General features: G+C 56.1%; 8 protein-coding genes across 8 annotated transcripts; 4 read left to right on the top strand and 4 right to left on the bottom strand.

The window, feature by feature from the left end:
- Window positions 1-565: 565 nt before the first annotated feature.
- On the bottom strand, window positions 566-2243 carry IE81DRAFT_322765 (manganese and iron superoxide dismutase). Its single transcript, XM_025513740.1, has 6 exons — window positions 1878-2243; window positions 1622-1793; window positions 1291-1533; window positions 1180-1210; window positions 1000-1064; window positions 566-899 (listed from the first exon to the last, which is right to left on the bottom strand). Exons 1-6 carry the CDS (start codon window positions 2013-2015, stop codon window positions 853-855), a joined length of 696 nt encoding a protein of 231 aa, XP_025370215.1. The 5' UTR covers window positions 2016-2243; the 3' UTR covers window positions 566-852.
- A 775-nt stretch (window positions 2244-3018) lies between these two features.
- On the top strand, window positions 3019-8309 carry IE81DRAFT_102072 (hypothetical protein). The gene is made up of 7 exons (XM_025510018.1): window positions 3019-3352; window positions 3462-4319; window positions 4419-6080; window positions 6148-6738; window positions 6819-7320; window positions 7407-7665; window positions 7757-8309. Exons 1-7 carry the CDS (start codon window positions 3284-3286, stop codon window positions 7968-7970), a joined length of 4155 nt encoding a protein of 1384 aa, XP_025370214.1. The 5' UTR covers window positions 3019-3283; the 3' UTR covers window positions 7971-8309.
- A 263-nt stretch (window positions 8310-8572) lies between these two features.
- On the bottom strand, window positions 8573-10205 carry IE81DRAFT_289211 (NAD-malate dehydrogenase; the record flags this gene model as incomplete). The annotated part of the gene is made up of 6 exons (XM_025511808.1): window positions 8573-8928; window positions 9005-9276; window positions 9379-9527; window positions 9610-9639; window positions 9868-10012; window positions 10102-10205. 6 exons carry the CDS (start codon window positions 10203-10205, stop codon window positions 8573-8575), a joined length of 1056 nt encoding a protein of 351 aa, XP_025370213.1.
- Window positions 10206-12966: 2761 nt separating this feature from the next.
- IE81DRAFT_289202 (polysaccharide lyase family 14 protein) lies at window positions 12967-14245 on the top strand (the record flags this gene model as incomplete). The annotated part of the gene is made up of 6 exons (XM_025511806.1): window positions 12967-13206; window positions 13288-13312; window positions 13656-13714; window positions 13785-13984; window positions 14080-14100; window positions 14179-14245. Coding segments are annotated over 6 exons (612 nt in total), but the record flags the coding sequence as incomplete, so codon positions are not given.
- Window positions 13910-16470, bottom strand: IE81DRAFT_322762 (DNA glycosylase). Its single transcript, XM_025513739.1, has 4 exons — window positions 15638-16470; window positions 15290-15491; window positions 14939-15174; window positions 13910-14840 (listed from the first exon to the last, which is right to left on the bottom strand). Exons 1-4 carry the CDS (start codon window positions 16132-16134, stop codon window positions 14297-14299), a joined length of 1479 nt encoding a protein of 492 aa, XP_025370211.1. The 5' UTR covers window positions 16135-16470; the 3' UTR covers window positions 13910-14296.
- Window positions 16471-16922: 452 nt separating this feature from the next.
- IE81DRAFT_322760 (MFS general substrate transporter) lies at window positions 16923-19665 on the top strand. The gene is made up of 8 exons (XM_025513738.1): window positions 16923-17402; window positions 17513-17703; window positions 17811-18359; window positions 18436-18485; window positions 18559-18764; window positions 18839-18991; window positions 19063-19209; window positions 19280-19665. Exons 1-8 carry the CDS (start codon window positions 17127-17129, stop codon window positions 19541-19543), a joined length of 1836 nt encoding a protein of 611 aa, XP_025370210.1. The 5' UTR covers window positions 16923-17126; the 3' UTR covers window positions 19544-19665.
- A 1927-nt stretch (window positions 19666-21592) lies between these two features.
- IE81DRAFT_101820 (hypothetical protein) lies at window positions 21593-22024 on the bottom strand. The gene has a single exon (XM_025510015.1). It carries the CDS (start codon window positions 21918-21920, stop codon window positions 21642-21644), a length of 279 nt encoding a protein of 92 aa, XP_025370209.1. The 5' UTR covers window positions 21921-22024; the 3' UTR covers window positions 21593-21641.
- A 632-nt stretch (window positions 22025-22656) lies between these two features.
- IE81DRAFT_101876 (hypothetical protein) lies at window positions 22657-25033 on the top strand. Its single transcript, XM_025510016.1, has one exon. The coding sequence runs from the start codon at window positions 22817-22819 to the stop codon at window positions 24932-24934; it is 2118 nt and encodes a 705-aa protein (XP_025370208.1). The 5' UTR covers window positions 22657-22816; the 3' UTR covers window positions 24935-25033.
- The last annotated feature ends 635 nt before the right edge of the window (window positions 25034-25668 follow it).

Below are 25668 nucleotides of genomic sequence, written 5' to 3'. Positions count from 1 at the left end.
GGTATTGTGCAAGCCCGCTGCCAGATCGAATCTCGCCTGAGAGAGGGGTACCGAAGCACCCAGCGCACGCATCGCTATTCACTCACCGTGGTCCGAGGCGCTTTCAGATCGTGATGCAGACCACGATTGCACATCTTATCGAGCGCTGCTAGGCCCGCTTCCTTCTTCGCCGTACGGCGCGCCTGAATAAGAGCATCAAGCCGCTCCATGGTGGAGTTTGTCCCGCCTCTGGTCGACCTTGACTTACCGCCGTTTCGCGGCGCTAAGAGTAGGTTCAACCATTCAATAGGCACGCCCGAGCGACAAGCAATCTCGAGTGTCTCACAGATGGATAGGTTCAGGGGTGCGCACAACAAAGCACGCGAGTTGTACTCGAGCGTCGTCTTGCTTCGCCCTCCTCGCCTTCGTCTGGACTGTCGACAGGAAATGATGTCGACTCTTTCGCTCGCATGTATGCACGCCTTTTGCTGCCTGCACGGTCGTCAGTCAGCTACACGCTGCGTATATGCCATTCTTGATTGTACGACATGCGCTGGCCACAGCCCACAGGCGTGGAAGTGTCCGCCACATGTCATCCAGAGAATCGCTGCAGAACTGTGACTTGAGGCTCCTGTGCTTGCCTCACGACTCTTAGACACACTTGGGAACGGCCCGTCGTCAGTGCACGCCGACCCTCGAATGAAAACGTCCGCGCCAGTTCAAGCGCCGCTGCTCCCTCTGAACCCACGAACGACACGCCGACAACATGTGCACGATATGTTCTAGCCGAAAACATGTGCACGATATGTTCTAGATTCATCCGATTGACTGTAGAGTTGCCCGATTCCGACATGCTCTCGCAAAGCATCACGCTTATTGAGCTTGCTTCAGACGCTCCTCGGCAGTCTTGAAGTTGATGACTACTCGGAAGCAGTCACGAAATTATCAAGGCAAGGAGAAAGCAGCATGATATGTAAGTCCGTCGCGTCTCCGTCTTGACCGCTTCAAAGCGGCGCTCACCGTTCCAGATGGCCTTGAAGTAGTCTGCCTTCACGTTCTGGTATTGGAGGTAGAATGCGTGCTCCCTGCGGTACGCGCAAGATGTTGTACAGGACCATTGGTGAGTGTTACCATCACAAACCGCAACAATTGCTCCAATGTGAGAGCGTAGCGCAAAGTGAAAGTGCTTTCCATGCTCACCAAGCATCAACACCGATCAATGGAACGTGAGCTGTGAGGAGAATCGTGGGCGGGTCAGACCGAGTACGTTCTCGCGTCACAACTTTGACGTGAATTGGCGTCGACACATACAGAGGAGTGGGTCCTGGTTTGCAGTGGTGATAATGTCGAGCTTGCCGGTAGAAGGATTGAGTCCAAGCCAGCCCCAGCCAGAACCCTGAATGCCAGCCAGCTGAGCATTGAATTTGCTCTTGAGCCCGTCCAGAGAGCCAAAGTCACGTTCGATTGCCTCTTTGAGCGGACCTGCGGAGAGCTCTCCTCCACCTTGCTTGGATGGAGCGAGATTTTGCCAAAAGAGAGAGTGGTTGACGTGACCTGCGTGGGGCGTGTCGTCGTAGCGCGCTCGATTTGGGTCAGTGGCACGGAACGAAGTGGCACTGCGCATAGCGGTTGAGCTACTGACCTCCGCCGTTGAAGTTGAGAGCCTTTTGAGTAGCGATGGCAGCCTTGACATCGTTCTTGGCAACAGCATTTGCCAGAGTTTCCTCGGCTTGATTGAGGCCGTTGACGTACGTTTGGTGGTGCTTCTGATGGTGGAGCTCCATGATCTGTCCGCTAATCGAGGGCTCGAGAGCCTAGAAGAGGGCACGGTCGGGTCAAGGTGAGCATACAACCGCATCGGCGCGCAGCCAGCATCGACCCTGGCAAAGCAGACTCACACCAAAGTCGTATGGCAGGTCTGGCAGCGTGTGCTTGGAGCGCACGCCCATGGACATGCTAGCGAGGCCAAGGCGGCTACCAGCGTTGGCCGTCGGGGCGACGGCAGCGATTCGGCCAAGCGCAGTGCGAGCGAGCATGTTGACTTGTAGAAATTGAGTGGTTTCGGTGGGAGTGCTTACAATGCGACCTGTTCATAAAGGGTGAGTATGGTGGTTGTCACATAAGGAGAACAAGCTGTGCGTGCACCTGTAGTCACAAGTGTACGTGTGCAAGCAGCTGTCGGCCCAGCTTCTCCGACTCACGACTGATGAGTTGCGACATGCCCGAACTGCGAAACGTGAGTCTCGAGTGCGAATCGAATCGTGTCATGAGTCCCTGCTGCATGTTATGGCTCACAACGCAGCCTTGCCCGATCAGCCCGTGCGTCACGCTGCTCCGTGCTGTGTATACGCTTCTGCCCGCGGTGGAGGCGGCTTTTAATTGTTAAGCTCACCACTTTGGCTGTTGACGCTTGACTGCTACGCAACAGCTTAATCCAAGATTCAAATTCAAGATTCACATTCATGATTGCGATGTTGCATCGCACGTGAGCGCGCGTTTCGGGCTTTAGCACGTGACTTGCATCAACCCCAGATTCTCCGCCGCGCGAGTGTGAGTGCAGCTGGCCGAGCGTGAGGCACACGGGCTCGAGAGCACACACGCGCGCATCCTACATCATCAGCTCGCACAGCGATCGAACGCGTAGACATCACGAAAGAGCACCGACGGGCAAGGGCATCGGCATCAATCAGCAAGCAAGCGAGGCTGTGTGCGTGCGTAAGGAAGGCCATTCGGATTTCCATTCGAACCCAATCTGCATCAGATTCGTCGCGCATATCAGCGCACTCATGAGCAACATCACCATCGACCCATCATCCACACACACACATCGTCACTCACACTGTGACCGATTCACTCACGACCGCAGTCACCAAATTCAAGTCCCGGGATCGCACAGCGTCCGCAGTCGCGCTGCACTCGCCGACAAGCCATTCGTCATCTTCACCCCTCCGATTGCGCTCCTCCTTTGTGCGAATATACAGTCTACGACTTTCGAGACATCGGCCACGCACGAGCTTGGCTGGCTTTGCTCAGCTTTGCTCGACGGGCACCATTTGCGCCCTCCGCAACGTGAGCAACCAGTGTCGGCTTCAGCACCATCGTCGTCACAAGTCTGCATACACGCGAGACCTAGAGGCTGTTCTCCGCGCTGCAAGATCACTGCTAGACGAGTGGCGATCTTTTTCCGGTCCCCTTGGCACACTACGCTGCTCAAGAGGGAGGAGCGTATCGAGAGCATCGAGTGCGCGACTTTCGCCAACTTATGTCCTCGTATGCGCTCCATTTTTGAACTCGTTCGGACATCATGACGACGCGCAGTACTCGCAGCACCAGAAGTGCCAAGGAGCGCATGACGGATGGGGATGTCTATGTTGTGAGTGTGACCGATCCTTGAGAGGCTGTATGCTTCCCGCTCATGATGTACGCAGGCTTGCGTCGAGCTGACGGTATTGACCACGATCCGCCTACTTTGCCGTGATCAGTTCCTGCTCCAAGTATCGGTCCTTTCTTGGGCGCAGCGGCACCAAGCCGGAGCCGATTCCAAGTCTCCTACCACCGAAGTGCCGCCCTCTGTGCCTGCGGCGACGATCAAAAAGGCCGAGGCGTCTGGTGCTGCCGCTGCTTCGGCATCCACTAGCAAGACGGATTGGATGAGCTTAAGCGGCTTGGCAGACATGGTCAGGGATGTCAGCCTCACTTCCAAAGCTGCGCGATTCCCCGAAAAGCTCTTGAAGCGCCTCAGTGAGAGGCTCGAAAGGATCGCCATGGGACGGGATCCCTACTACAATGACCAGAGTCTCCGACAGACCGTCGGAGTCTTCTATGGCACCTACAAGGAGGCTTCCCTGCAGAAGCAATTCAGAGAGAACAGGAAGGTGGAGGAGTTGATCTTGATCTTTGTCACATCTGCGCAAAAGACTCTCAGAGCGAGGATAGAAGGGGATGGGTGGAAGGAGGAACTCAACAAGCAGGTCGGCCAATTCGTCAAGATCGTGCGCGAATGCTTGAAGACTATGCATGGCGTGTCGCGAGAACTCACCGACAGGCTGGATGGCTACTCTGCCAAACTCTCTCCCGCTCCCATCAGTTTGGGCCAAGCTGACCCCGACGCGACGAAGAAACGGGAATCGAATGGAGCGGATCTCAATGCTGTAGCTTCCTCCTCCAATGCACTGGCCACGGAAAGGAGGGCTAGCGCAGCGAGCTCGGTCACTGCTGTGGGGGGCGGCAATCCGATTGCCGAGTCTGCAATGATTCGCACTGTTGGCGAGCTGTTTCAGGTCGAAGAAGAGCAATTGCGAAAAGATGTCGATTTCATGAAAGCTACTGCTACCGAGAAGGTGAGACCCCTTGTTACCGCATACACGAGGAGTTACCGGTTGCCCTCTGCCCATGCGAAGCTGCTAACCAACATAGCTCCATACGCCGGGACGCTCCAGGCTGCCATGATAGATCTGAAGCACTGCGTAAAGAACATCAACCTTCAGGCCTCCTGGCCCGCACGGAGAGAAGACTTCAAGTCTGATGAAGCTTATCAAAAATGGCGAGGACAGGAGTTGCAAGACTTGTCCTCAATCATGGCGCAAATGTGTCGAGCTAACCCAGAGTTGCTTCGCACAACCAATTCGGACATCAACCCCAGGACCGGAACCGGCGCCGGTAGTGGCGCCGGTGCTGAGGACGGCGGCAGTGGTCCAGGCGCGGGAGATGCGGACGCTACTGCCGCGGGCGATGGGCAGGATCCGGAAGATGAAGAGGCCACGTTCGGAGCTTTCACGTTCATTCCGCCCGACCCGAGGGCATACTATCGAAGAGCTCTGGAATTGTGCATCGACTACGATCTAGAGCAGATCAAATACCAGGCTGAAGATGAAGAGGTCTCTCTGAGCATCTTATCACGGTCCCACGTCGAGCTACTCGCCGACTGCTCGCTGAGATGGCGTTTGATGAGCTCGTTCCGTGATTTGACCAACCTCGATGTCATCAAGTACAGGTATGACAGGGGGGAGGTGCCGCTCGACTGCATTTCAGAGGCCCTCTCTGCTACGCAGCACGCCATGACCGACACAAACCTCGAAAATTGGACAAGGAGCGACCACGAGCAACTCGTCAAAGTGTGCACATCGCTTTTCGAGTCTTTCATGCGGTTCATTCACGAGGCATTTCAAGATATGCACAATGTCGACCCGGAGGATGTCCAACCTTACCTCGCTCTCATCACCGATCTCCACGAGTCAGGTCTTGTTCATGCAGATGGTCAGCTTGAGGGCGAAATTTTGGACATGTCGAGGTTTGTCGAAGATCTCAAAGACCGGATACGCATCATGGCCATCCACGAGTACACCGCAAAGACGACGGATCTGTTCTCGCAAATTGTGGACAACGAGATCGTACCACTCGTGCAACTTTTGGAATGGGTAGAGAAAGGAGCTAAGAAGATCGACAGGAAGTACCCTGAACCAGTGCTAGGATCTGTCGACCCTGTCTCGCTGCTCTTGGAAAAGCAAGTCAGCCTCTATCTCGACGATTTGGACTCGATGAAGCAGCAAATTGTCGACCATGCGCGGCGAGACCGGAATGCTCTGCCATTCGAAGATGTCTACACGCTCTATGGCAGGGTGAAGGGCTTGCTACGGATGCATGCAGCATTCTGTCCCGATCTTGAGCTATCCTTCGTGCTTTCCGAATGGTTTGAGCCCCATATCCACCAATGGCTGACTCTAACCGAGAAGAAGACAGGCGAGTGGGTCAACAATGCCATCTCCTCTGATCGGTTTCAGCCCATCGAAAGCGAGGGAGCTGTTCACAGCTCATCCATAGACGACCTATTCGGTGCGCTTCAACAGCCACTAGACTTCATATCCAGCATGGACTGGCCCGACCCTTACAGCAATGCTCGATTTCTGACAAGTCTGGCGAAGACCGTGAGCAGATCGATTGAGCAATACTGTAGTCGAGTGGAGGAGCTCTTCATGGAAGAGATGTTTCCACGCACGGCAGATGATCAGGACGTACAGTCGAAGCAATCCGCGTGGATGGTCAAAGCCAAGCAGACGCTGCAGGGCGAGAAGCGAGTCGAGCCTTTCCACTTCCAACCCACTGTGAGTCAGACAACGCTTCGTCTTATGGCGCCTTTTGCTCATTGCGGGCATCGCTTTCTCTTGGCAGTCCTGCGTCAAGCTGAACAATATTGAAGCGGCACGGTCATTGCTCGACAAGATCTACCAACGCATTGACGCAGATGAGCAAGCTAGGATCATCACCTCCCAGGGGCCTCGAGTACCGGACAAGCAGTCTCAAGATAGGTATATCTTCACTATCAAACTCGTGCTGGGGGAGAACCTTCAGCCTATCAAGTCCTCTTCAGCTACAGCGCGTATCGATTCTTTCGTTACTTTGAGCGACGAGAGGGGCAACAAGATTGCCAAAACCCGTACAATCTACGAGACGCCCGATCCAAGATGGGACGAAGCTTTCGACATTCCTGTAGAAAAGCAAATGTGGCTGGCCGCAACTGTGTGGGACCGGAAGCTGGTCGGAGATCATGTGCTTTGTGGCAGAGCTTACCTGAGGTTAGATCCTAGATACTTTGCCGATCATCTAGCCCATGAGCTCTGGTTGGATCTCGATACTCAGGGCAAGTTGCTCACCAGAGTCAGCATGGAAGGTGAAAAGGATGACATCCTCTTCCACTTCGGAAGAGCGTTCCGATCGCTAAAGCGGTGCGAAAGCGACATGATTCGCATCATTGTGGACAAGGTGGGTTGCTTTTCTCGCGAGGAAAGAGTGAGAAATTCCTTGCTGACCGATGAGAGGTGCATCTTCGGATCCTTCTGCAGATGAGCATCTTCATCAGGCAATGCCTATCCCGGCAAGTTCTGAAGTCGCTCGTCAGGACCAGCGGCATCAATCTGGACAAAGCGCTGGGCAATGTCAAGGCACTGTACGCTCAGGCGCTCGCCAGCACCAATGTCAACGGACCATCGATACCGCCTGTGCAAGCTGACTTGCCGAAGAAGCAGAGGCCGGCCCAGCTTACGGATCAGGAGATCGAAGGAGCTATCTTGCCACTTCTTGACTATCTTGACGAATGTCTAGCCACTCTGAAAGGCAATCTGAGCGAGAGCGAATCTCTTCTAGTGCTCACTAAAGTGTGGAAAGAGGTCCTGAACACTATCGATGCAATCCTGCTGCCACCTCTATCAGACGCTCCCTCGGACATGCCGCAGCTTTCGGGCAAGGAAGTCGAAGTGGTTTTTAAATGGCTGAGCATGCTTAGGAACTACTTCAACGCCTACGACGAGGAAACCGGCATTGCTCACGGGGTGCCCCTGGAAGTCTGTGAGTCAGCCATCTTGCCATTTCGCTCAGTCTCGAACAATTACCAGTCTGACCAAAGCGGCCGGATGTCTTCTTTTTTGAAATAGTGCAAGGACCGAAGTATCGCGAAATTGTAGCATACACTCTACATCACGATGCCAACACGGATTCGTTGATGGAGGCGTGCGTTCGCGAGCTTCAACAGAGACTCCGTCGGGCACCCTCCAGACGCGCCAAGAACAAGAGCGTTCTTCAACAAAGATCGCTTGGCACAATCAAGAAGCGCAAGCAGGACAAAAAGGGAGAGGAGCAGGATGACAGTCTGGACGGTGAGCAGCAAGGGTTCGTCTCGGGATGCGCAGCGAAGCGAGTTTTGGGGGCAAAGTTGTGCGCTTTCCGTATTGCGACGCATCGAAACTGACACCGCAAGCGCGACTGCGGGCTTTTTTGAACACAGTGATTCTGCGTCTGCTTCGTATGCGACCCGGCACGACGGATTTTCTGAGACAGCAATTCGCGACGATCAGCAGTCTGCAGGCAGCCATGGGCAGCGGGGGAGCAGCAGCAGCATCGGCTGGAGGTGGGCCTCGACAGAGACCTCCCGCTATTCAACGAGCATCAAGAGGTCCTGGAGGGGCGCCTCTTCCTCCTTTGCCAAGCTCGGGATATAGGTGACCTTGGGAGTCTGCGGCAATGAACGCTTTGGGCGGATACGGGTACTTCCATGCAGCCCTCTTTCTTTTTGCACTTTGCTCCTCCGCGCATACAAGCTGCTCCGTGTGCGCTTTCTGTTCGTCTTCGTGCCCTCCTATCTCCCCCACTCTTTCGCATCTAACCTTCCAACACCTGTTCCTTTTCGATACCCCCGCCCCCCACTTCTGGCGCATCTGTAATCCGCTCACGTCTTGCGTGCTGCCAATGCTTGAGAGCGCCGCCCAATTCATGCGATCAATCACGAGCGGTCGCTGCAGTTGAGTGCAATTTCGTCAACACCCGCAGCGCCAAGTTGGGCCAGAGGCGCTGTTCAATTTGTTCGTGCTCGAGAATTTTGCAGTTGGGACACCACTCCGCCATCTCCGGCCTGCTTGCGCTTCAGCCTACGACGCCGATTGGACTAGGGCTCCACACATTCGCGAATGCACACGCGTGGTCCATTGAGCGATGTATTTCTTTGGCATCCCGTAAAGGTTCATCAGGGCATGTCTATCATCTTTTGGCAATGAAGGTCACCTCGCTGCATTCGCGCGTTTAGAGACCTGCCTTTTGAGCAGTCTCAGCGACCTGCAGATGTACAAGCGATTAGCTCATGCAGACAGTGGACATTGACGCGGCATGCCGATGACACGTCATCAATACTCACAAATTGAACGCCCTTCGAGATGTTGCCGCTGAGCTGGTCCTGCGCAACCTTGAGAAGCTTCTCCTCCTCTGCGGTAGGCTTGGGCGCAGAGCCGACGCTCTCGACACCCGACTTGCCAAGCTTGACGGGCACAGAGAAGAAGTCCAAGCTTCCGACCACGCCCGACCACTCTCCGGCACCGATAGCCTTGACATCGATGTAGCTGTACTCGGTCGAGGACTTGCCGCCGAAAGCGGCCTCCAGAACGGAGATTGCGAAGCGAGCACCAGCTGCTCATGCACGTCCGTGAAAGGAATGGAACGTCAGCAGGTAGCAAGATGCGCAGCGACGAATGGTCTCACGCACCGTAAGCCATGGAAAGGGTGGCCGATCCTCCACCAGCCTTTGCCTTGACGACCTCGTCACCTCCGAATTGGATGCGCTTGACGATTTCAGCTTGCTTGCTGGCATCGAACTTGATGGCCGGTTGAGAAGCGGAGAGCAGAGGGACAATGGTCTCTCCAGAGTGTCCACCGACGATGGGGACAGAGTAGTCCAGAGACTTTGTGGGCTCGCCATTTGCCTCTGAAACGAAAGTGGAGGCGCGGACAACGTCCAGAGTGGTCACACCGAAGAGGCTGGGGGGGGGGGGGGGGGGGGGGGGGGGGGCGAGAAATCACAGCAGTCTAAGTGTCAGCCTTGGACTTGCTGCGCAAATTTCACAGCTCGCGAGGTCTCACCGCTTGGGGTCGTAGATGCCCTTCTTCTTGAAGACCTCCGCGACGACTGGGACGGTGCTGTTCACTGGGTTGCTGATGACCAGCACAAATGCCTTGGGAGCGTGGGTCGCGATAGCAATGGCAGTGTCACGAACGATACCAGCGTTGATCTGCAAGTTTGTGGAAGAAGCGGTGTCAAAAAGTGCCGGCAAAGGTGAGAAGCTCGCATAATGAGGGAGGCATGACACTCACGTTGAAAAGATCGTCACGAGTCATGCCGGGCTACAAATGGAGAGTGGGCAGAAGCGCACGTCAATAGATGTCGCTGAGGAAGCCTGATGACGTTGAAAGCTGATGGGTCGCAAATGCTATGAGAGCGTACACAACCAGGCAAGAAAGGCGGTGCGGCGCCGCCAAGGGAAGTGCGGTGTGCCTAGAGTCTGCGCTTTCTGCCCGATCTGCTCGAAGCTCGCTGGCAGCATGCCATCTCAAGTCTGCCACGACGCTCACCTTGCGTGGCACGCCAGCAGGAATGACGACGATGTCGGTGCCCTTGAGAGAGTTTGCAAGACCATCGTTGTCTGGCAGGTAGCCTTGGACGACGCTGGGCGTGTCAATGTGAGAAATGTCTACAGCGACACCAGGAGCATTGACGCTGTGTGGGAGAGGAGACACGAGCAGGTGGAATGTGTCAGCGACTTTTGAATGGCGGATTCCTTTGAGATGCAAGGTACGCATACGCACACATCGTACAGGGCGAGATCGGTGATGATGGTGGATTGCTTGAGCAGCAGGGACAGCGGTTGGCCAATACCACCCGCAGCTCCGATGACAGTAGCCTTGACCATGATGTGCGATGTGTATGTGTGTGTGTGTGTGTGTGTGTGTGTGTGTGTGTGTGTGTGTGTTTGAGCGAATAATGGGGATGAAATGGATTGCGTGAGCGAATGATGGTGGTGAGGATGAGGGTGTGGGTGTGGGTGAGGGTGAGGAATCACGAATGGCAGCCGTGCATCGCAGCTGGAAGATGATGGATGGCCAGGTGTGCTTCAGTCACCGACAGCTTACTACTTACTACTGCTGCATGTGGATAGGTATACAGTATACAACTGCCTGCGCTCCCTCGCCTGCTCGCACCGCTCGCTCATAGCTGCTGCTCGCCGGGTGGGCCGGCGTGCACGGGTGCTGGGAAGTCGGATTTTGCTCTCCACCTGCGACTCACACACTTGCATGGCTGTTGGCCTGCGTGCTGCGTGCTGCGTGCTGCTTAGCTGCCATTCAACATTTACGCATCCAAGCACGCAAAGTCGGACTTGGCTTCTCTACTCACGCGGCTCGTGGCTCGTGACGCTCACCCATCACGCGTATATGCACGGAGCAGCAGCTCGCGATCGATCATCAGCAGGAAGTCGCCCGCCCGCCCGGTTGCTCCGCACGGTCTCACGCGCGCGTTGTGTCATGATAGTCACGTGTTGTGCTGATACGCGCGTGAATCCGGAGACCTTTGCTCACACTTTGAGTGCAGTCTGGAACAATCTGCTGCAGTCGTGAGTCTTTTGGCATATGGGACTCACGTGACTATGAGTAACCGCGCGCGCGCGCGACACGCTGCGTGGTATGAATGGGCCGCGTTAATGCTGCCAAATTCCTCGCCCCTCGATCGCCATGCATGCACTCGCGTCTCCTAGCTGCCTGCCTGTCTGCCTGTCTGCCTGCCTGCCAGCCGCAAGCCATGGTCTTCCGACCCACACTCACGCTCACGCTCACACTCGCGCCTCAAGACTCGTGACCGTTTGACTGGCGGAAGAGAGACGGTGGTATGAGTCAAGTATGGCACACGTTGGACCTCAGCATCCATTCAATGAATTGCTTTGCTATAGTAGCCGAATTGATAGGGATCACAGCAGCTCGGCCAAGGACAGGACAGGACAGGACAGGCGGATGTTGAAGCAGGTTCTACCGTGTGAACGCCCTCTGCCGTTGCTCAGCGGCTGACCGGCTTTCGCACCGCTTGTATACAGCAGCATCGGCATCGATGTGGTAAGGAGAGAATGATCCTGCAGCTGCTCTGGCTCCACCTAGAGAGCCGATTGCTGGAGCTGCCAGAGACTGCTTGCCCCGTTCACCGCCGACTGGAGTCACGAGTGGAGAGCCGTGTTGATTGACAAAAGAGGGGGTCCGGAAAGAACAGCGATGCTTCTCGACGCTCAAATCAGCATCTCCTGCTCCGCTACATTTTGCGCGTCTGCAGACATTTGCGATTTGCTTTCCCTCACTCGCACTCTCTTCACATCACTGCTCCTTCTCGCCACAGCTAGGATCAGGCAGTGCTCGCTCACACACAGCAGACCCTTTGTGTGTGTGTCTTTCGTTCAAGTATGTCGTACACGCGCCTTCGAAGACATCGAAACACATCCATCCAGGGCTCAGAGCTTGGGCAAGGATGTCAAGCAACTCGATCGAACAGTAACTGCGACGGTGGTGTTCAGAGGCGCAAGGTGCTGCTCATCGTGTGCTTGTGCATCACCTTGGCGATCATGTATCGTCAAGGGAGAGCGCACACTTTTGCGCCAGACAGCTCACGTACAGCTCCGATGCAGGCGTCGCCTCAAGAGGATCTGCCTCCATTGCTTTCGAGAAGGTGTGCACGAGCGATCGAGGCGGCAGAAGCGGCAGCAGATCGCCCGCTGCTTTTGGTAGTGCCGAAGCAGAAGAAGGAGAATGAGAAGAACAACGTGGGGCGCAGAAGTACGAGATCGCCATCATCCCCTGCGACGCCGACAGCAATGGCACCTCTTCGAGCCGCTTGGCAAGGAGCAAATGATGAGGTGGAGGATGATACGGATGCAGACGCAGGCGCAGAAGAAGGGCAGCAAGAAGAGAATGCAGGAACGGGCGATGACGGTAACGCTCACGGCTCGAGTGAGCAGGAAGATGACAATGGCAGCGAAGAGGATGGCCAGCGTGGACCAGCCACGCAAGGCGTCCCGGGCTCAGCGGAAGATGGCAGCGAGGCCGGATCGAGTGCACACATCGCATGGCCCACAAGCTCGATCAAAGCCGGTCAATCTTGGTCGCTACCTGCGCACTTTCAGAACATGACCTCATTCAACATTCTTCGTTTCAGTTCTGGACAGGCAAACATGGACGTCATGACTAACGGTTTGCCAGACTACGCTTTTGCTCCACCGCCTCCCGCACTCGCTATTCCTGCAGCACAGACTGCTAATTTGAGTGCGAGTCAAGTTGGCGAGGACGTGCAGAGTGGTAATGGCAGAATCGCCAACGGAAGCACGGGGGGTCAAGTTGATATTGGGGGAGCACAGCCTGCCTCTGCCGATAATCAAGGGGCTGCAGGTCAAGCCCAGCAAGCAAGGAATACGACATTGTACTCCTCTGGCGCTCAGCAAGCAGCGGCAATGCTGGGAAAATCTGCTCAGCCCCTGCGAGTGGTTCAGCCGCGCTCTTCTGTAGTCAAAGCGAATGCGGGACTTTCGGCTGCGGTAAGCAACGCACCAGACTCGGTCCTGCAGGTGTATTATCCCCCCGGTGAGCTCCTTTCTCGGGGTGTCTTGACGATGCCCACACGCCGCTGAAGTGTCGTCTCTACCCGTAGGCTCGTCAAATCCTGGCTCAGAACCTGTAGGAGGAACGCAATTCTACGCTGCAACACCACTCAACCTCACATCCGCACTCGCCGTCACTCTGTCCTACTCTGTCTTTTTTCCCGCTTCTTTCGATTGGGTCAAGGGGGGAAAGCTACCCGGCTTGTACGGTGGGCGGGAAAGCTGCTCGGGTGGTGATGAAGCGTCCGACTGCTGGAGCGCAAGGTTCATGTGGAGACCGGATGTGAGTCCGCGTCGCGCTGCTGCTCGGGTCGTTCGACGTCGAGCTCTCCCCTCTGACGAGCGTCAATTGCCGGGTAAGAAGGGCGCAGGAGAATTGTACATGTATCGTGAGTCTGACAGTCTGTTCGCATTGAACCTGCAGAGCTCCCCAGCCCGAGCGATACACGAGCGCGAATGCTGTCACGCTGCGTGCGCCTCGCTTGCAACACGGCTTTGATCGAGAATTGGGATCGAATTTCAGCAAATGACGCTATCTTCGTTCATCAGTTCGAGATCATCGTTCGACCCACAGCCGAGTGCCATGCCGCCTGTCAAGCAAACGGTTTGGAAGGTCGACGTGCTTTTCAAGACTTCTGCCTCATTTCGACTCGCGACAGTTCTGCAAACTACCGAGAGAACGCTTGTCCTAATTGATTCTCTCCATCTTGGTCTTCTTGATCGAGCTGACAGTCCCACAGGTGCAACAAGATCCAGCGATCTGTCAGCTTCCGCCCCACACCATTTGCAATGTGAGCACGCGGACCCACTCTGCGACGCGCAAGGTCGTGATAGAAGCTGAACTCGACCTTCGCTTCAAAGGGCGACTATGGTCTTTCACTAGGTCGAGGATCTTTCAGCTTCACCAGGGGCGCATGGACGCGTCTGACCCAGACCATCGAGCTGGGGATAGGCGCCAATGTGCAAGACGGCAAATTGACAGTGTACAGTAATGGTCGTCAGGTGCTGCATTTCGATCGAGTCGCTTTTCCCGCTGCGCACAAGGGTCTATTCTTTTCTACGTGAGTGGCACCTTTGGATATAAGGTCGTTCGATCCGCTGCTGCGAACATCATCCGCGCCGTCGCAGTTCGTATTGACTCGCCTCTCCCGCACAGCTTCTTTGGTGGTCACGGAGAGTGAGTTGGATTGCTTCTGGATACGAACGCGGCACAATTCTCCTGACTGACAACAACCCCTCCTTCTCTGCGCGCTAGCGAATGGGCCACGCCTCGGCCGCAAGCAGTCTATTTCAAAGGCTTCCGAGTGACCATCACCAGGTAGCAAAATGTGTCGCATTGCGAGCATCGAGACGGTAGGCTTCAATGGCAACATTCAGACCCTTTGTCTTTTTGAGCGTCTTGCCGGTGTAGAGTCCTCCGGCGCACTCTCCTTCTTTGGCCTGCCTCTGCGCTTGCCTGTCGCGTCAGCAGTGCCCGGAGATGCATGCGTTTCAGCTGGTGGAGAAGCTTGGCTCTTCTTGACGCGGCTCTTGCCTTTGCCAAGCAGTCCAGCAGCTTTCAGTGGGCACACATCGGATTGCAGAGCAGCTGGAGCCTTGTGTTCCTTGTCTGCTTCTTCCTTGACTTCTCGCACTTGTTCTTTCGCGTCCCTTTGCTCATCTACCCCGCCTGCATCTTCGGTCTCTGCTTTGATGGCAAGCTCTTGTGTGCCGCTTTCCTCTTTCTTGATGGCAACGTTGGTTTTGCTGTCATCCCTAGCGCCCGTCTCGTCAGCATCCTCCGAATCTTGTCGCCGCGCCCTCTGATCCGTCGCAAAGCCCTTTGCGCTGCAGTTGGCGCAGCTCTTGCCGTGTCTGATGAGCAAGACGTGCAGACCGTACTTGAGCTCGGAAGGTAGACGTTCCGCGAGATGAAAACTGTGGACGAGAGATGAGAGACATGGTACAAGTTTAGAATTGGAGGCTGGAGCGAACTGATGCAGACGGACGCACGTACGCCGGCATGCGCAACTCACTAAGTCTGATCTCGAGTGGCCTTGTCAGGCACCCACCCAAGCGCTTTGGAAAGCCTGTATACGTGCGTATCGACGGCCATCTCGTCGTTGCCGATGCAAAAGGCACTGCAGCAGCTTGCGACCTTTGGACCAACGCCGTCAAAAGCGACCAGCTCCTCCATGACTTGTCGAGCAGGAGCAGAGTGTAAATGATCCAGCGAGAGTACACCGTGCAGTTCCGAGGTGCGTCGAAGTATCTGAGTGTATGATTGGGGGGGGGGCAGGAGAAGGTGATGTGAGCATGCTTGCTGGCGTCAGCCAGTTCAGACGTGTTGGCATGCAAGCCGAGGTCGCCGAGCAACACAAGCTCACCCCTTGGATGATCCTAGCTTTTCTGTCATGCAATCCACCGCAGCGTATCACTTCTGCCAACTGAGCGTGGGGAGCATCCAATAGCGCTTGAAAGTTTTTGCTGCCATAAGCTTCGCACATGGCCTTGTGAGCTGCTGTGCTGTTCTTGCTGCTTGTGTTGCACGACATGACCGTTCTGATCAGGGCGTCCAGCACATTTGGACTTGAGTGTGGGGAGTGGGTCCACATGCAGGGTTGTAGGAGGATCGTCATTCGGATGCTTTTTCGCACGCCCGCCCGCTCGACCGGCCAGCCACCGGACCGAGGGCGCGCTTCGCACTGCCTGGCCCACCTGATGGCGCTACTCACACGTTGCCGCAACCACCAAACTTGTCCTCCCTGTGCATATTTGTGGTCTTGCGTGGAATGTCCTTGTATCCGTGCCACTCTCTGAGCACGTGGGCCACCTCCCAAGCCTGCTCCGACGTTGGGGCCACGTGATTAGGAAAGGGACCAGTGTCCAACGAGTTCCTCAACAGATTCAGCTTCTTCTCCGATTGCGTCTGCTTGCTAGGCGACGAAGGTGCGGCGCTGTCGCCGTCTTTGCCCGTCGTCTGCCTCTCAGCCGCTTGCTCCACTTGCTCCACCTCCTCCTTCACCGCCTTGCCCCTGGATGCGCGTGATGCGCCGCGGCGCCCCGTGCTTGCGCTGCTGGATGCCGTGTCGAGCATCTGCTTCATCTCCGATGCCGGTGGGGTGGGTGGTAAGGAGCCAGGTTTGACTTGACGAGGAGGGGTTGTCTTCGTCGTCGTCGTCACAGGAGCGGAAGCTGCGCTGTTCGCAACTGATCGCTTAGGTCTAGGCATGGCGCACACTGTCGCGCTGCACCGACCTAACTGCGAGAGGGGAAGGAAAAGCGCTGGGTGGAGCTGCGGGCGTGCGGCACCTAAAGGATGAGTGCTGAGGCAGAGTAGCCGCTGAATGACGGGCGATGGCTCGAGTAGCGGGGACAAGCGCCAGTCAAGGTGCGAGTCAGCTGAGCGTCTTGGTGAGGTGACCGCTGGACGGAGAGGGAAGAGCCTATGTATCTGTGTGACGAGACATGAAGGTGGTGCAGAGAAGTCGCGAGTGTGAAGAAGGAGGAGGAGGAGGAGAAGGAGGAGGAGGAGGTGTTGATGTGACAAGCCTCTTCACACGTAGATGGTGTCGCGTGCGTGCGTGCTACTCCATTCACGCGTCTATCATGACGATGCGCCATTCACGATACCTCACCTCCACCTCATGCAGCAGCAACGAAGAGCTGATGAGGTCAGCCATGCTCACCCGCTCACGTGATGATTACGGCAAATTTAAATTCTCCGAGAATCAGAATCGTGATCATCGTGAACATCAGCCAGCATCCATGGCATGTCTTGAATGCCGCCCGCCGTTCCTGCATGCAAATGCAAATTCCACCTGGGCCGCGGCCGCGTGCGTGATGGCGCTGCGCATGGCGCCTGCAGACAGAGCGAGCGAGCGGGCTGGCTGCTGCTGCTGCTGCTGCTGCTGCTGCTGCTGCTGCTGCATGCTATGCATGCTGGAAGAATCAGAAACAGAAACCAGAATCAAGAACGAATCGATTCAGAATTAATTCTTGATTTGCACATGCATCCATTGGCCATTTGTGTCTGGATGTTCCGCGGCTGCTTCCTGCTTGCCAATCTGAATGTAACAGTAGTCTAAGTGGTATAGCGAGCAGTCTAGTCACATCTCGCATACTCCATACCCTTCACATCCTCGCTCACACGCTCACGCTCACGCGCTCCATTCCTCGCCCTCCTCGCCCATTCCTCCTTTCTCCGCGCTACGCCACGCAATCATGCGCGCCACGCTCTTGTCCTCTCACCCCAGGCTGCGAGCAATGCTCTGCGTCATCGCAGCGACGGGAAGCACTGTGCTATCGACCATGCTCAACGGAGCGCTGACCATCGCTTTGCCTTCCATCGCCAAGGATGTGGGCTTATCGGTTCAGGAAGCTCAATGGCCGCTCACCAGCTTGTCCCTCGTCAATGGTGCCCTGCTGCTCGTCTTCGGTGGTTTGGCCGACACCTTTGGCAGGAGGCCCTCCTTCCTCATCGGCGTTGCTTGGCAGATGGTGAGTTCGTGCCATACAACGCCTTCACTCAGCCCTGCGCGTCATTTCCGCTTGCACTTGCTTCAACCGCTGCATTGCCCTCCTTCTCCCCCTCCCCCTCCCCCTCCCAGATCGTCTCTCTCCTAACGATCTTTGTCACCAGCGGACAGCAGCTGATCGTGGCTAGTGCTGCAATGGGTGTCGGCGTGGCTCTCATCTCTCCGGCTTGCGTTGGAATGCTTGGAGCCAGTATTCCAGAGGGTAACTTTAAGAACAACGCGTTCGCTGCCTTGGGAGGAGGCCAGCCGGTGGGCTACGTCATGTGCGTATCTCTTTCCCCCAGCCCTGCCATGGCGTACCCGGTCGACTCTCCTGACACGCCTCTGGCCACGATCCGACCACGCCTTGCTGCATGCTCTCTCCTCTCAGTGGGCTGCTGTTGGGCGGCGTGTTTGCGACCAAGTGGCGCGCCATCTACTACTTCATCATCGGCTTCAGTGCCCTCTTCTTCGCCTTGGCCATCGCTGTGCTGCCAGCGGACGACGAGATGCTCATCACAGGCAGAACCGTGCCGCTTGAGGGCCATACCGATGGGACGCTGCGAGGGCAGAGCGATGCCAACAGCACAGACAATCTGACAGGTGGTACAAGACCCACATGGCGTCAATCGCTGGCCACCTTTGACTACATGGGTGCAATCTTGGTCACCAGTGGTCTGATTCTGCTCACCTTCAGTCTGGCAGACGCTGAACTGGCTCCCAGGGCATGGGCCACGCCGTACATTCCTTCGCTGCTCTCCATCTCCGTCGTCATCCTTTGCTCTTTTGTGGCCTGGGAACGCAGACTGGAGCGCTTGTACTTGGCGCTTGCAGCTTCCGATCCGTCATCCAATAGCCCTTGCCGCAGACCCATCTTGCCCCCTTCGGTTCTGCTTGCGCCGAAATTTGGGCCCATGCTGCTCTACATCTTCGGCGCTTGGTGAGCTCCGCTCCAGGATGGCGCGCAGACAGATGTCGTGGTGCGCAAGCAGCAGCTAAATTGCAACTTTCCACAGGATGACTTTTAACTGCCTCTCCTTTTTCAGCACGCTATTCCTTCAAGAAAGTGAGCAGCAAAAGATGTGCTTGGAGCGTCAATGATAGCTGCTCAAAGTCCAGCTCTGTCGCCTCGTCCAAAGTACAACTCACAGCACCGCTAGAGACATCTGTGCGATTCCTGCCACTCGTGCTCGTTGGTCTGATCCTCAACGTGGCTGCTGGATGGCTCGTCAGCAGAGTGTCCACCTTCATTCTCATCATCTGTGGCGATCTCATGGTCATGGCTGCCGCTTTGATATTCAGTCTCATGTCCCCTCAATGGAGCTACTGGAGGGGCATGTTTTGGGTGAGTGCTGCCTCTCGACATCTGCCTCTCTGTGCGAAACATCCACCACGCTGATGCGCTGCGAGCTGTGCAAGGTCATGGTACTGCAAGTTGGACCTGATCTCGCTTTTCCCAGCGCACAACTCTTGGCTGTGCAAAGCGTCGGGCCACGTCAAGCTTCCATTGCTGGCTCCGTGTTCAATACGACAACTCGGCTAGCGACATCCTTTGGCCTTGCCATCACTAGTGTGAGCATCATCTTCGAAGCCTGCCTACTTTCCCTCGCGAAACGACTGAACTTTCTTGCACCGTTGTGCAGTCCATCGCTGCTGGCGTTACACGTCGTGCAAGCTCGACAAAGTCTCCAGAGGCAGCACTATTGGAAGGATACCGAGCTGCTGGCTGGGCCTGCTTTGCCGCATCAGCCTACGCTCTCGTAGTAGCTGTCATATGGCTTCGCAAAGTGGTCAGTCAGAATGATGTTGCGCGGCAAGCACGGGCCGTTCTGATCTCTACCTCATTTGCACACCTCACAGGGCATCGTCGGCGTGCGAGACCCTCCGCGCGCTTCAGAGGATAAGAAACGCGAGCAAGGAGAAGCTTCAGAGCACCCCTCCGAGTCTCGTCAGACACGGGCACGTCCTCCAACCGATGCCACGGAGCGTCGAGGAGATGCAACGTCGAAGGTCAGCGCAGCATCGACTCCTTGGCGAAGCTCTTCACCTACCGGCTCGGACGAAGCCGTTGAAATGCAGGTTCTCGGTCAGACCAGCAGGCCATCTCGTAGCGCCGAGGTGTGATGTAGCAACGGGTGCCTGACATTGTTCATGTCTTGTCCGCATTTCCATCACGAATAGATCATCATCATCATCATCATCATCATCATCATCATCATCATCATCATCATCATCATCATCATCAAAGACTTGTTGATGCGTATCTCTTGGACGATACGGCGTGAATGTCCGAATGCTGTTTTCGAGTTCGAACTTGTGTCCGATTTTCAGTTCGTGATGGATTCTTGAACATCGCGATTCAAGATTGTTAATCTTGACTCTTTGCACTGCACTTGATTTGGGCAGAATCTATTCGGAGATGCGTGCATATGATATTCGGAGACAACGTCACATATGGACGTACAAATGCCGTACAAACAAATTGCGGTACGTCAAATGTGGCCGTACTAATGTTTCGCTGCGCGCGCAGACACCAATCAAAGGAGAATCACATGAATTAACATGCAGATTACATTTCTGACTGCGGGCGCATCCATTATCATCAGCAGATTACAAAATTAGCGTTCCAGATCAGCATTGCGCGCACAGAGACTGTAATTGAGCCCAATACACGCTCCGCTTGCAGATTAGAATTCCAATTGCGCGCGCAATTCAACTCAAATTTTGATTAGTCTAACAATTCAAGTTTGCGCGCATCATAGCAAATCTGCGCGCAATCTTGAATACGGCATACGGTGCCGTATAAGTGCCAATTTTGAAATACGGCTCAATTGGCCCTACAGCCAAATTGCGGTACGTCCATATATGACGTTGTCTCCAATTATCATATGCACGCATCTCCGAATAGAATCTGCCCTTGATTTGTCCTTGACCCGTTGGTCAACACCCACGTGACCGCTCGCTTGCCTCGAGGCGCGTCTTACCTGCATGCCTGCATCGTACGTGAAACATCACGAATTCGCAGCGAGGAAGATATGTCGGCATTATTTTTGGCCTTCTGCATGCAGCTTGGCGCAATCGCGCATGCTTAGCGTAGGTAGGACGTATTGTACACTCATTGACTGATGACTATTGGTCACCCATGCAAATATACCTGCGTGCTGGTCACCCAACAAAAGACTCGCGACTCCAGCAGCTGTCAACTCTGGTCGGCTGTAGGTATGCGATCCTCTACTTTGTTCCCCTTCGAATGAAGAGCTTCCTCCCCCCCCCCCCCCCCTGTCATGATCCCGTGAGCACTCGCACTGCGCAGGCAACATGACCTTTGAATTATGGTGTCGTGACTCCAGCATTTGCCGCGGAAGCGTTGAATGCACAACCGATCAACACGACGCTGACTCTTGACTGCTCGCTCAGAAGGTATGGTAAGCCAGCCGAGTATGACAATCAGCACACGAGTCGTGAATAACACAGCTAGGCCACGCATGCATGCAGCTCTGCGCTGCTGCTTTGCTGTACAAGTGACGCCCGCATGTGTGCTCTGGCTTTCATGTCAGGCGTCAAGGCACAGCTTGCCTCGGCAATACAGTGGACAGCGGCACAGCGTCGCCGAACGATCAGGCATGATGACCTCGCGGTCGAAGCTGCAAGAGTGGAATTGCTTCCGTCGCTCGTAGGCGCACCTCTTTTGGACGCAGTCCGTTTGTGATTGATGGTCCTGATGAGACGGAGAGAGTGACCGACGATCATGAGCCTGCGCGCCTCTTCTTGGGCTCACTGACTGCATGGGCGACCATCAGCAGATCATCCACCCTTGCACTGGATGCATGTACCGCGGTTGGTTCTCAAGATTGGCCGTCTTGCATGCAGCGGCGATTCCTGTTGGCGGCGGTCGTGCAGCAGTCGATCGTGGGTCAAGATTCACATTTGCGAATGGTGCTCATCAGGTACGGTGGCAGCTCGATGCGGCTGCCAAAAGCCAGCACAAGCGAATGGCGCCAACCATCATATGCAGCTAGCTGCTTGATGCGGCCAACTCGAGGGCAGCAATTAAGCTGCAGGGCGCAAGAACGCCGATCGCTTCAGCCCGCCATCGGAATGGAATGCACTTTACGGCGCCTATAGAGCCACGAGTGAGCGGACCGCACCGCCAGCACTACACTACTACTACTACTACTACTACTACTACTGCACGTACTAACGAGTCTACTCCACTCACGGACTATACAACGAGTCTACTCCACTCACGGACTATACTACTCCATTGAACTACTTGTGACTGTACTGTACACCGAGCGCAAGACACCACACATGCAGTGGACAAACTCGCTTTCGAGTCTGGAGCGTCTAAAACAGGACAGGACACTCTATGCATGTGTGCATGCAGATGCGCGCACAAACGCGGTGTTGGAGATTGCATGGCAGCCCGAATCGCATTGAAGTGCGGGCGCCCTTTGAACCACGACCACGACCACGACCCCGGACCTGATCGATGGTGCATGCATCTGGAGGCGATCGAGGAGCATCGATCAGCACCAGCACCAGCACCAGCACCAGCACCAGCACCAGCTGCTTCGCTCACGACTCACGACTTGAGAAGGAACGGCGTACAAGATTCTGATTCTGATTTGATCACTCGGCGCATGTTTCACCCTCGTCATCTCGTCATTCATCTATACACGCAAGCCAGCCCCGCGGGCCGTTCTTGAATGAAATCTCGTGGCGGTCGTTGTCTTCGCTCAGATCTATCAAACTACACACACGCCACACGGTACTCTGTCAAGCTTCTCTCTCCTCTCTTGAGTCCGCTACGTGCTTCCTGGAACCCTCTCCTGCCACAAACGCCGCATACCACTGAGTGGTCACTTCGGCCTCAGGCGCCCGTGCAGACACTCGACGAGTGCTTCGACGTCGACGTCGACATTGCCATCATCAGCCATTCACCTACCTCGCTCCCGTTCCCACGCACAATAGCCGCCACCTTGTGCTTAATCACAGCACCGTACACTCCCGTCTGCGGATCCGTCGATACGCCAGTATTCGCTGCCGGCAGCATCTGTGCAGAGCACCTGTACATCGCAGACTGCTAGCAAGGCCTGCCTTAGGTCCTTGCGCGCGCTCAGAACATCACCCACCGTGTCTGCCCGTCACAACTTCGGTGACCTGCCCTCGGCGTCGGGCAGGCAGGTTGAGTGGCAAGCAAAACAGAGGCCAAACTTACGATCTACAAAGAGCAGCGCTGCGTTGGGCCAAATAGCCGCTACAGCTACAGCAGCAGGAGCAGCAGCGCGCCCAAATGCACCGTGGCCAGCTTCGAGGCCAGCGCGCGCTGCCGATGATCTGAGTCACTACAGCTCTTCCATAGCTTCACGCAGCACCCTGTCCAGCAGCCATGCCATGTTTCGCTCTTCAGCCGATAGACGCCCAGCCAAGGCAGGCGGCAGTGGCAGTCAGCACGGCGCATATGCCTCGCAAAACACCAGCGCGACATCCTTCAGCGTTGGGGGAGGCGGCGCTGCAGACATTGCAGCCAGTCCCTCCAGGCCCAGCGAGAGCCCATCTAGGGCTTCTACCAGCGCCAGCTCGGGTGCTGCGGTCAAACCGCCTTACGAACGCCATGCATCGCAGCCTGGCAGCACCTCACATAGCGGCTTGAAAGCGCACCGCCGCCTCGCCAGCCGATTCGCTGCTTCAGTTCGGCGCACCTTGGCGACCAGCGATATGCTGCTGGACCTTCAACCTGACGCTGCAGGGGCTGGTGCTTCTGCCTCCACTTCCAGATCTCAGATTGCCACTTCTCCTGCCTCGCTCTCTACAAGCATGTCCTATCCCTATGTCGAAGACGCTCGATCTGGCCGCGGCAGCAACACGTCATTGAGCCAAACAAATTCCTCGCACCACGAGCAGACATCTCTTCACCAACACTCTTCCGCAAGTCGCCATCGGTCACCCCACTCCCTTGAATCGGAGCCCAGGTCTGCAAGGAGTCGAGGTTTCGGGACGCGGGCAGACGGACAGCGGGGATCAAGTGTCAGCGCAGCGACAGTCGCGCCGGCCTCGCATGCATCCACCTCCTCCCCATCCTCGCCCATGGATCTCTGCTCAAATTCTGCAGCGACACTGCGCGCCGCGACCGATGACAATTCGAGCTCGCGCAAGTTGAGAGCTCTTCGCACACTGTCTGCACACACCGTCCTATCTCCTTCCAATGCAGCTGCGCTTCGTCTCGCGCCCGAGACAGGCTCGGCATCGATACAATCGAATCGTTCACCGGAGGATCCTGCACAAGATCTTGCAGGGCCAGCGCCACATCGTCGACAAGTATCTCCCCTGCCGCCGAACTTTGCCAGACCCGTGCAAGCGCAGAATGTAGCGGGTAGCCCGCGGCATTTGTCCCCCACAAGCGCGCTTGCAGGCCGGAGACCTACAGCCCAAGCTCCAAGTCTCGATATATCCTCGGCCAATAGTGCACGGTCCAGTCCCTACGCTAGTCCAGCTGCCTCCCTCGCTTCCCCAGCAAGTCTGCGGCAACACTCTCTGCCTGGTGACTCTGCATCGACCACAGGTCGAGCATCATCTTCTCGAACGCCCCAAGATCGCTCGAGACGTGCGTCACAACACGATTCCGGAAGCGCATGCCTGGCGAAAGAGACCAGTGGCGCGTCGATGCTGCCAAGCTCGAGCGGGCGAACGATTGTCCAGAGTTCCTCTGCCATCGCTTCACCTGCCATGTCTCCTTCAACAAGCGCCGCTGGCGCTTCCGCTTTCGACCATGCGATAGGGGGCGCGCAGGCAGCAGTGGACACATCGGAAATGGAGATGCTCGAGGAGCCACCAAGCCCAGCCCCATCACACGCAGGCTCCTCCAATTCTTCCCGACAGGACAGTGGAAGCGGCGCAACAAGTCCGAGCGCAAGGGGCTTCGCGCGTGTGCGACGTTCCATTTCGCTAAGCGACGACTCTTCCGCTTTCAGACAAGTGCTAGCGGCAGGACCCGATAGACCGAGCTCAGTACAGCCTCGACGCGTCGATAGCTCGTCCAGTGACAGCTCCTTTCACCACCCATCATCGCAATCGGTGTCTAAAAAGCGCGGAATGAGGTCTCGTTCGGGAACGCAAGGGAGTGTGTCGAGCGTACTCAGCGTAGCGGCAAGCCTTGCACCCATTCCAGTCCTGATCTCTCCAGATGCGGCAAGGGAGATCAGCACAGCTGAAAATGAGGCTGAGCTCGACGACACGGACAGTCGAAAACGCATCTCTCTCAACATCGTGCCTTGTGCACCCGGCACGGACTTGGACGCCCGAGGGTCCAAGGGCAAACTCACTCATCTCATTACGACTGCGGATGGGAGAGAGGTATACGCCATCAGGCAAAGGCGTGCAGGCATAGCGGTCGGCTTGGGCATGGGCTGGTTGCCAGCACCGGCAGCTACGAGGCTCGACCTGCATCGCAATGGTAGATCCGGAGTGAGTGCACCTGACTCCTCAAGCACGCGGCTCGAGAACGGCACCTGACATGCGCCACCTCTGCCCATGATTGTTCCACCATGCTGTAGCCTTCTGTGCTCAAAGTGATCCCGGGCAAAAAGTATCGCTGGGACGTGGCGCGTACGCGAACTGCCGCGATCCCACGCATGCAAGCGGGTACGTCGACCGAGTACGAAGAGACGCCCTTCAAGGATCCCTGGGAGGGCGAGTTCCGCAAAGCCGATTACTACGGACAGAGATTGGCTTTCTCCATCCCGCTCGATCCTGGTTTTCCTGGGCGCGAGAAGGGCGTGCCTTTGACTGCCACCGCTCTCGCTTTCGCGACTAAAAAGGAGCAAACTTTCGAGGTGCGCCTACTCGGTGTGTGCAGACACGCCTTACCTGACCAGATCTGACGGATATGACGCTGCTTTGACCCGCAGTGGTGCGGCGCGCACCTCATGAAGCTGGTGGAGAAGAGCCTCGACGCCAAAACGAATCGCGAGCGCGTCCGAGCCGTCTTTGTGCGAGATGTCAGACAAAGCAAAGGCGGTGGACTGCTGAGCGTCGAGCCCAACGTGAGTCTTACGATGGCCACACTTGCGCCCAGTACATGTCGTTGACGAGTCACGATTCTTCTTGCGTCGTCGCGCTAGTTTCCTGACATCGAAGTGCTGCTCCTCACCTTGATGGCCGGAATGCAATTTCACCTTCACTCGGTGGGAGGTGGTGACTGATCTGCAATTCCTAACCTATACCTTATTTACCTTATCGAGTGGCTC

This window comes from Ceraceosorus guamensis, assembly GCF_003144195.1.
Source record: "Ceraceosorus guamensis strain MCA 4658 unplaced genomic scaffold IE81scaffold_23, whole genome shotgun sequence".
Taxonomy (NCBI): Eukaryota; Fungi; Basidiomycota; class Exobasidiomycetes; order Ceraceosorales; family Ceraceosoraceae; genus Ceraceosorus; species Ceraceosorus guamensis.
Note: the sequence above shows the minus strand (reverse complement) of the source record. Positions and strands in the feature narration are given on the sequence as shown.

Bases quoted from the DNA above. Each gene is read 5' to 3' on its own strand.
- IE81DRAFT_322765 (XM_025513740.1), bottom strand. From the start codon at position 2,015: ATGCTCGCTCGCACTGCGCTTGGCCGAATCGCTGCCGTCGCCCCGACG. The intron at 1,794-1,877 runs GTGAGTCTGCTT...GCCCTCTTCTAG, and splicing joins ACCTGCCATACGACTTTGGT to GCTCTCGAGCCCTCGATTAG. The intron at 900-999 runs GTGAGCGCCGCT...GCTTCCGAGTAG, and splicing joins CTTCAAGGCCATCTGGAACG to TCATCAACTTCAAGACTGCC.
- IE81DRAFT_102072 (XM_025510018.1), top strand. From the start codon at position 3,284: ATGACGACGCGCAGTACTCGCAGCACCAGAAGTGCCAAGGAGCGCATG. The intron at 6,739-6,818 runs GTGGGTTGCTTT...ATCCTTCTGCAG, and splicing joins TTCGCATCATTGTGGACAAG to ATGAGCATCTTCATCAGGCA. The intron at 7,666-7,756 runs GCGAGTTTTGGG...TTTTGAACACAG, and splicing joins GTCTCGGGATGCGCAGCGAA to TGATTCTGCGTCTGCTTCGT.
- IE81DRAFT_322762 (XM_025513739.1), bottom strand. From the start codon at position 16,134: ATGCCTAGACCTAAGCGATCAGTTGCGAACAGCGCAGCTTCCGCTCCT. The intron at 15,175-15,289 runs GTGAGCTTGTGT...TCATACACTCAG, and splicing joins AAGCTAGGATCATCCAAGGG to ATACTTCGACGCACCTCGGA. The intron at 14,841-14,938 runs GTGAGTTGCGCA...TCTCGTCCACAG, and splicing joins GCCACTCGAGATCAGACTTA to TTTTCATCTCGCGGAACGTC.
- IE81DRAFT_322760 (XM_025513738.1), top strand. From the start codon at position 17,127: ATGCGCGCCACGCTCTTGTCCTCTCACCCCAGGCTGCGAGCAATGCTC. The intron at 17,704-17,810 runs GTGCGTATCTCT...CTCTCCTCTCAG, and splicing joins CAGCCGGTGGGCTACGTCAT to TGGGCTGCTGTTGGGCGGCG. The intron at 18,765-18,838 runs GTGAGTGCTGCC...GAGCTGTGCAAG, and splicing joins ACTGGAGGGGCATGTTTTGG to GTCATGGTACTGCAAGTTGG.
- IE81DRAFT_101820 (XM_025510015.1), bottom strand. From the start codon at position 21,920: ATGCACCATCGATCAGGTCCGGGGTCGTGGTCGTGGTCGTGGTTCAAA.
- IE81DRAFT_101876 (XM_025510016.1), top strand. From the start codon at position 22,817: ATGTTTCGCTCTTCAGCCGATAGACGCCCAGCCAAGGCAGGCGGCAGT.